The 9,048-nt window shown below is 41.2% G+C and overlaps 1 protein-coding gene and 1 pseudogene across 1 annotated transcript; both read right to left on the bottom strand.

Annotated features, from left to right (window-relative positions):
- Window positions 1-1,102: 1,102 nt before the first annotated feature.
- LOC107144156 (melanoma-associated antigen B5-like) lies at window positions 1,103-2,083 on the bottom strand. The gene is made up of 2 exons (XM_048796380.1): window positions 2,026-2,083; window positions 1,103-1,857 (listed from the first exon to the last, which is right to left on the bottom strand). Exons 1-2 carry the CDS (start codon window positions 2,081-2,083, stop codon window positions 1,103-1,105), a joined length of 813 nt encoding a protein of 270 aa, XP_048652337.1.
- A 5,351-nt stretch (window positions 2,084-7,434) lies between these two features.
- Window positions 7,435-8,668, bottom strand: LOC107144155 (annotated as a pseudogene).
- Window positions 8,669-9,048: the final 380 nt, after the last annotated feature.

Below are 9,048 nucleotides of genomic sequence, written 5' to 3'. Positions count from 1 at the left end.
CAGGTGAAGATTTGACTCTTGTTTTACCCACAATCCCAAAGCAAATTATTGGGCAATTTTATATTATAGACTGAATGTTTTTGTGCCAATGCCTGTCCAAATTCGTATGCTAAAGCACCAATTTGAAGGTAGTGCTTTGGTAAAATAATTAAGTTTAGATGATATTATGACGGTGGGCACCCATGTTGGGATTCTTGTCCTTATAACAAGAGGGAAAGAGACTAGATTTGTCTCTCTGTTCTATGTGAGGCCACAGCGAGATAGTGGCTGCTTTCAAGCCAGGAAGTGTACCATTACCAGGATCCAAATAGGCTGGCACCTTGAATTTGGAGCTCCCAGGCTCAAGAATTGTGGGAAATAAGTGTGTTTTGTTTAAGTTTCCAGTCTAGTATTTTGTTATGGCAGCCCAAGCAGACTTACAGGACTTTGCCTCTTAACTCTGAGGTATACCATCTGAGAGCATGGAATTTACTCACCACTTCCACAGCTTCAACTAACCTAACACCCATCTTAAATAAAATTTATATCCCACTGAGGACTCACAGTTTCCTAAAGCCCCAAACTGCCTTGCTCATGAAATTTCCACTTAATTGCTCTCATAAGGAATACTTTCATCCACACTCATTCTTTTTACTTTACCTCAAAGTTATATAGGGCAGTTCAGCAACTTTCTTGTATGATTACAGCTTGTAGGCTCAAAAAATAATTCTACAAGTAGAGGCTGAGTCTGCTTCATTTCAGTATCCCATTCTACCACAGAGACTTCTAAACAGTATATGTTCAATTAATTTTGGCGAATGAGTCAAGAAACACAGACTATTTTTTAAAGATTTAATTTCTTCTACATTTTTGAATAAGCCAAGGAAAGTTCAGAACATTTAACTCCATAAAACAAAAGACAAAAACAATTAGACAATACCAGGATTGATGAGGTTTTAATTTTTTTCCTGCAGTCTATTAGCCCACTTATATTTTCAAGAAAACCCCTATTGTAATGTCATATTTTATTATCTGGATGATGAAAATGACTCAAACTTCAACAGGTGTGAGAGAAGCTGCTGGACATGAGTCCTTGGGAACTTCACTAGCTTTGGCAGTAATTTCAGGCTTGGTTGCATCCGTGGTTTGGGATCTTTCTTTCCTCATCTTTCAAAGCCTCTTCATAAAGGGTTGGGAAGAAACTAGGAGCGGTCTCATTAATCTTAGCCAAAAACTCCAAGACTTGCATCTTGCTTGTTTCAGCATGAGCTCGGGGACCCCACAGGAATTCATGGCGTGGAGGATCACTGTTGACCACCTGCCGGTACACCAGGTATTTTAGCCTCACCAAATCTTTGGTGATGAGCTTCTTGGGCTCTCCATAGATGAAATGCTTCTTCCCAGGATATACATGCATCATCTTCAGGAATCTCCAGATGTCTTCCTCAGAGGCGCAGTCACCCTTCATGAAGATCATACCCAGGACATTCATCAGGAGACCAGCCTTGGGTAATCCCCTGCCAGCACGAATCCTCCCATTGTTGGGGAGTTTCAGCTTGCTGACAAGGTTGTATGAGTGACTGGTTGAGTCAACTTCCCTCACATCAACTACAAAGACATCTGCAAGATGCTCACAGGCTCTCTTGAAGATTTCAGCAAACTCATTTTTGTACTTCTGGTTGACAACTTTCAGCATATCTTCCTTAGTAATACGCTGCTTCATTTCATACTTGTAGAGGAGGAACTGCTCCAACAACCCAACCTTTCCAGTTAGAGGATCTTCACAGGAATCATCAGTGGAGAGTGTGGCCTCAGAAGTGCTTTTCCCTTCCTCCTTTTGGCTATTAGAAACTTTATCAGATGTAGTGCAAGAAACACCTGCAGAAGCAGTGGTAGTAGATTGTGCTTTCTCAGGATCCTGGGGACTGCTCCGTGACTCAGTACCAGGTGGACTGTGGAGAGAAGAAGAGAACCCTTCTGCTGTTGCTGCTGCTGCTGCTGCTGCTGCTGCTGCTTCTTCAAAATCCTCAAAATCCTGAGGATCACTTTGAGCCTGCTGGCGTTTCTCACGGGCAAGGAACTTATTCTTCAGACCTCGAGGCATGATGAATCAGATTAGGGACAATAGAAGGAATATGGGCAGGATGACTGGTGATGCAAGCACCTGGAGGAGGGAAAATGAAATTGTAAGAGCACTTTCAGCAGGGAGTTACCTCCCTGGATTTAACTAAGGCCACTTCTGCAGGTTTCTGGGAGAGCACTGCTTTAGGAACCCACAATGCTCATAGTCTAATCAACCTGTCTCCTGGAAGGCACAGTGAGTCTTAGGCTACACACTGTCCCTACCAGGGTGTATTGGAGTGGTAGTGGAGCCTCTGTTTTGAGGTGTGGGAAGTCATCCCATTCAACATCAACTGTTGACAAGTCCTGGGCTTCTCTCTTTTGCTGCTCTCAAGTTGATACTTCAACCCAAAAAGCCAACATGCCCCTGAAACCCCAGAGGAAGAAGTAAAGGACATTCTCATCCTACATTCCTGTCAGAGATTCCACAACTGAGAGTTTCAAGGAGCCCTCTCTATCATGGCATGCTTGGGTATACAATTCTCATTTGGAGAATTTGCCTGATGTCCAGGTAATGCCTGGTACATCTCCTTTCTTCTGACTGGTAGCTAACTCTCATACCAAATACGTTACCTCTCTTAAATTTGATATATAGTAGTGACAGCCTCATCCTGACAGCCCTGTTCTGGGCCCTCTAGTGCTAAATACATTGGTGGGGATCTGATTCTTTGTTATCTATACAATAGTGAATGGTCTCTTCAACACTTCCTTTGACCTCTGAATCTTCCCTTTATGCCAAACTTCTCTCTTCCTGCTGGCATCTCCTAAAACTCCCTAGGAGGATATGAGGGCCACCTCATCTGTGCATTGCCTCCTAAGGCGGAAAATAAGAGATGGATTCTGTGGTATCTTCTTCTTGATGTTTCCCTCAGACATTATGGTTCTCACCTTAACTCCTGGAAATATCTAGAAATCCTCCTACAGCGAACCTTACATCATACATTTATTAAAAAATATCTCTCAACACTATTGTCCCCTACCCAATACCATAGGATATAATGAGTACCAGTTACATTGGTAGTGCACAAACATCACAGGCTGCCAGTAGGACCTGGGGTCCCTCAATTTCTTGCCTTGAAACCTGGCTATAACTGGGAAGCTTCCCTATGTTGACTCGAGGACCCATGACCCAGGTCTTCATATCCTCAAGAGACTACCACATCCTCCCAGAAATTTGCCTGATGCCCCTCATTTGGGCTTCCCAGACTTATGGTAGGGTCAGGCTCTGGGCCATCTCACTCTTCAGAGATTGGTGATTTCCTTAAAACTCACTGAAGGTTATGCCCTTGATTCCCTGTTAAGCATGATACCCTTTTTGCTTACCAGAGCCACCTCTGGCTCCCCACACACTTCGGGCCAAGACTCTTAACACCCCCGCCCTATACCTAATAAGAAAGAACGGCTCACATCTACCTGACTCCATGTTTGCGTCTTCTGGAAGACACAGTCTCGGTCTCCAACTAAGTTTCCTCGCCTTTACTGATTTTAGGGTCCCCTTCCCCTACTCTACTAAACTAGGACTTCCCGCTTTTATTTTCTCTTGCCTTCCTGGGACCTTAGAGGTGGAAATAAACAAAAATCTCAGTTAGCCCGCTCTCCTCAGGCCTTCTTAAGACTGAGAATAAGAGTGAGGGGTTTTGGAGGAGGGGGAGGGGACACTTTTTCTGAGGTAATGATTCTCTCATTTTCAAACTCCTCACCTGGAAGCCGACCAGAGACTGGGACTTCGTTTTCCCTTTCGCTGATCTAGCTGCCTCAGATAAAGCCCTTTACCTTCCTCAGGCACTCTGGGAGGAAGTGAGAGCGATCACCAATGATAGGGCTAAGAGAGGCCGACTGCCAGGGCTGCGTCTCTAGCGCCCCCTCTGCTCTGGGGTGTAGAACTACCTCAGCCTCAAAGAGAATTCTAGATTTTACTGTGACTTCTGGGCCCCTCCCTCTGCCCTTCCCCCTTACTGCAATGCCCTCCCATTCATAAGTTCCGCCTTGCCGAAGTCAGCTTGAGTACCTGGCCTTGGCTCCCTAGATCTAAGAGCAAGCGAAAGGAAAACAATGAACTCCTATTTCTGAGGCTGCCAGCTCAAAGAAAGCGAGAGAAAAGTCCCAGTCTCTGGTGATAGTTAAGGTGAGGAGCTTGAATGAGAATGAAAGCAATACCTACTTCAGTTTATGTGTTCTCAGTCAGTATTTATCTACAAATTCATCTTGGTGCTGTCTCTTTAATGAAAAGCTTTCTGCCAAATGCAACATTCCTGAAAATTCTTGAATAGTCTACCTACTTCAAATATTGAAGATCATAGGTCTGTGTCTCTGGAGTGATGTGAGATGGGGAAGCTGAAGAACAAGGTGGACAGGTTGGAATAGGAGGTGACTGCCACAGTAAATGTTGATTTATTCATTCTCTTCATCACACAGACTCAATCTTTCGTGGTACTTCTGTTCTGAGAGATTTAATTACTACATGAAAGAAGCTAGAGCTTGATAATTTGGTGAGGTCCCAATCCTGAAGTTAATTGGACACTGCACATGTAGATGATCATATTGTTACCAATTCTTTGTGTTTATTCTAACATCTCATTTATTTTGATATTCTTATTGCTCTGGTTATGGATTATAATTCAGAACTTTGGGCAAAAAATTCTCAATCATCTAAGATATATTTTGTAGTAGTGAGGAGAAAAATTAATAAATGTACACATGGTCAGCCTTAGCATGAGAGTAGTGGAATAGCATGGGCTCTAGATGAATTCAGATCAGTGATTTATCCTAATTCTATCACTTACTACCTTGAGATTATGAGAATATTGCTAGTTCTGTATCAGCCAGTTCAGTTTCCTAAGCCTTATTATGGATTGACATTTTTTTGTCCTTCCAAAATTTGTATGTTGAAACTCTAAATTCAATGTGACAGGAAGTGAGTCCTTTGAGAAAAAAAAAATAGTTTTAAATGAAGTAATAAGGGCAGGGTCTCCGTGATGGGATTAATAGCCTTATAAGAAAACCCAGAAAGCTTGTACTCCCTTTCTTTCCATCATACAGGGATACACCAAGAAGGCAAATGTCTGCAAGAGAACCAGATATTCTTGAACCTTGATCTTGGGCTTTCTAGTCTCCAGGATATCAGGAAATGAATGTTTGTTATTCAAACCAACCATTTTCTGGTATTTTGTTGTATAAACCTAAGTAAAACCAGTTTTGTAGGATCATGGGAATATATGTATTGGGCAGAAAGCCCTTGTCATAATGACTGACAAATATCCAGTGTTCAGTGATTGGCAGTTATAATGATTTTTATCCAGATAATACCACTCTCCTTTAGGAATTTTTTAAAATCCAGGATATGTCAGATAAAATGAAATGCTATCAAAGAACCAAATCAGCTAAAAATCTATTTTAGGAAGTAAAATTAGATTTTCCCTATGAGGGCATCTGCTATTTAATTTGAATGTGGGGGGTTCTTCCCACCTGCATGTATCTCAAAGTTCCTAGAATTTTGTCAAGGACCAACTCATTCAGTGCTTCCCAACTACATTTCCATCCAAACTTCCTCTATTTTTTATTCATTTCTTCCTCACAAAAATCTAGCTCGCTCTCAGAATTTGCGAAGTAATCCTCAATGTAACCTAAGTACAATGCTCTTTCAAAGAAGTGGCATCTATTCCTTTTAGTTGATGGCAAATTGACAATACAATGACTTCTGTACATCTCACCTCAAAGAAGTATCACCTTTATTTTTCAGAAGCTCCAGGAGTCAATATGCATAGAACACCTAGTTTATGCATTGTATTCTACTACATATAGACAAGGGCAAAGATTCCTTCTATTCTTGTCCATATGGGTTGAATTGTATACCCTCTCCTCCAAAATTCATATGTTGAACTCCTAAACTCTAGTCCCTCACAGTGTGACTATATTTGAAGATAAGATCTTTGTAAGGGTAATTGGGTTAAAATGAAGCAGTTAGGGTACCCCCTAATACAGATAGGATGCCCTTATAAGAAATTATTATAACACACAAGAAGACACCAGACATGGACATACACCAAAGTTCCACCCTGTGCAGAGGCAGAAGGAAGATGAACTTCTACAAACCAAGGAGAGAGGCCTCAGAGGAAGCCAATCCTCTGGGACCTTGATCTTGAACTTGTAGCCTTTTGGACTATGAAAGAAAAATTCTGCTTTTTAAGCTATTAGCTTATGGTCAGTTTTTAATGGTAGCCCTAAAACTCTAAAACACTGCCTTTAAGTAGATACTTCTTTGGAATCTATATTATCTGTGATCCCAAAGTTACTCTTGAAAGTGTACTTTAATGGCCTAATAATTATTCCACTTGTGATGGAGGAATTCCTCCAGTGTGTTAATGTTGTATGCAAACACACAACACTGGACACTGCACAGATGACTCCTTCCTGAGGGAGGAAGACACTATATGCTGCACAAGACCACATGGGAGTTACACTCAGAAACAGAGTAAATAAGTAGAAGACAGGATTTGTAGATTAAGAAGAAGAGGTGATTTTTTTGTTTGAATAAGTCCAAAAGCTTCTGTATCTAATCTTCTTAATAAAGATACTTGTTTGGCAAGGAGATCTTATCTATAGTACATATTGGGGAACTTGCAGTTAGGTCATTTGAGGCCCTGCTGGTTTCATGAAATTTCAAGGCAATACATAATATTGGATCTTATATTATAGGCCTTCCACTACAGTTTTCCATTCAAGGGTCTTCTTTTTAAAATTTGTGACAGAGTTTCTAAGGGTATGGCCTCTGCTCACCAACCCCACAGCCACGTAGAGATCACCATGAAGCTTAATTTTAAAGTTGCATCACATTGACTTGAAGTTTCCTGACATTCAAATTGCCTTGCCACAGGCAATTTCTTCTCCTTTTCATTCATTCTTTCTACTATCCTATGAGTCATATAGGGTATCTCAACATTTTCCTCATATGAGTGTAGCTCCCAGTTTCTAAAATTATGGGTAGAATCTATATCTTAGCAATTCTTGTATGATCACAGAACCTCCCAAGGAAGAGATAATCAACTGATGTTTTGGGAATAAGAACAGTGAGCAAGAAGTCTGACTTATACCCTATTATTAATAAGCTAACCATATCAAGGTATAAACCATTCAATTACATAATAAAGACTAAAAGAAATGAGGGAATCCAAGATTGATCATGTTTTATTTTTTTACTCTTCTATTTTCTCAACTGCTTTATTATTGTTTTTTTCATATTTCCAAGAAAACTCTTATTGTTGTGTCATGTTTTCTTATAAGAAGGTCTCAGACTAAAATAGGTCTAAGAGAGGCTGTTGGATATAGTCATGTGTTTTAGTCAGCTTTTTCACTGCTGTGACCAAGGAACCTGACAAGGAAAATTAGAAGAGGTTTCAGAGGTCTCAGTCCATAGAAGCCCAGCTTCCTTGGGGCTTGAGGTGAAATAGAACATCATGGACAATGAGTGTGGTGGAGGGAAACAGGTCAGGACATGGAACCAGGAAGGGGGAGGGGAGAGAGAGAGAGAGAGAGAGAGAGAGAGAGAGAGAGAGAGAGAGAGAGAATGAGAATGAATATCAGAGACAGACAAACACTGACTCTACTCACAGGATACAAAATATATACCTCAAAGACATATCCCAATGACCCACCTCTTCTAACTACACCCTATCTGACTTCAATTATCACTCACCTAATCCCTATTCAGGGGATTAATTCACTGAATGGGTTAAGATTATAATAACCCAATCATTCCCCCTCTAAAACTTATTGCATTGTCCCACACATGAACTTTTTTGCAGGGGGAACACCTCATATTTAACCATAACACCATAGAACATACCTGGCTTTGGCAGTAGTGTCAAGACTGGCTGAAATTCTCTCTTGTGATCTCTCTTCTTCATCTTTCAAAGCTTTTTCATATAATGTTGAGAAAGCGGGAGGAACAATACTGTTGACCTTGGCCAAAAATTCTAGAACTTTCATCTTGCTGGCTTCAGTGTAGGCTCTTGGACCTCACAGGAATTCATAGTGTGGAGAATTATTGTTGATCACCTGCTGGTACACCAGGAATTTAGCCTTAACATGTCTTTGGTGATGAGTTTCCTAGGTTCTCCATAGATGAAGTCCTTCCTCCCCAATGTATACTCACAACATCTTCAGGATTTTCCAGGAAAGTCATTAGGAGACCAGTTGTGGGTTACCCCATGCCAGCATGAATTCTCCTATTGTTGGGGAGTTTCAATTTGCTGACAAGGTCATATAAGTTACTGTTTGACTCAACTTCTACATCAACTACAAAAACAACCTCAATATGTCAGAGACTCTCCTGAGGATCTCAGCAAACTGGTCTTGGTACTTCTGGTCAACAATGTTCAGCATGTCTTCATTGGTAATGGGCTGTTTTATTTTATACTTTATATACTTTCATTTTACAATTAACAAATTCACCTTCATAGCTAGAGAATCAGGCATGATGCGTCTCACTGGAAGTTGAGATCTCTGAGGAACTTGAATATTCCTCATCTTGGCTGTTATCACCCTCATCATATCTTGTGCCTAAAAACATCTGCATAAATAGTGGTAGCATCTAAAATGCTACAAAGCCTCTGGGGAATGCTACTTGACTCAGAAGCAGATGAGCTCTGGGGAATATCCTCAAGAACAGGAGAAGAAAAGGGAGAGGCTCTTCCTCCACTGCTGTGTTAGCATATGCTCCTCTGTGACCATGGGAGTAATCTCAGGCCTGTCAGCATTTCTTGTGGATGGGGAACATGCTATTCTGACCCCAAGGTATGTTGGCTGTGGTCAGAGACAGTAGGCAGGAGTGTGTGTGTGTAAGAGAACAGCTTATGAGGAAACCCTGGGGAGGGAGATGAAGAAGCTGTGTGCACCTTCAGGATGGAAATTCCATTATGGCTAGAAGGAAGACTGAATTTGCAGTTTTGC

Source organism: Marmota marmota, unplaced genomic scaffold, assembly GCF_001458135.2.
Source record: "Marmota marmota marmota unplaced genomic scaffold, marMar, whole genome shotgun sequence".
Taxonomy (NCBI): Eukaryota; Metazoa; Chordata; class Mammalia; order Rodentia; family Sciuridae; genus Marmota; species Marmota marmota.
The sequence above is the reverse complement of the archived record's forward strand: the minus strand, read 5'-3'. Positions and strand labels throughout refer to the sequence as shown.

Bases quoted from the DNA above. Each gene is read 5' to 3' on its own strand.
- LOC107144156 (XM_048796380.1), bottom strand. From the start codon at position 2,083: ATGCCTCGAGGTCTGAAGAATAAGTTCCTTGCCCGTGAGAAACGCCAG. The intron at 1,858-2,025 runs GTGATCCTCAGG...CTGCTTCTGCAG, and splicing joins GAAACGCCAGCAGGCTCAAA to GTGTTTCTTGCACTACATCT.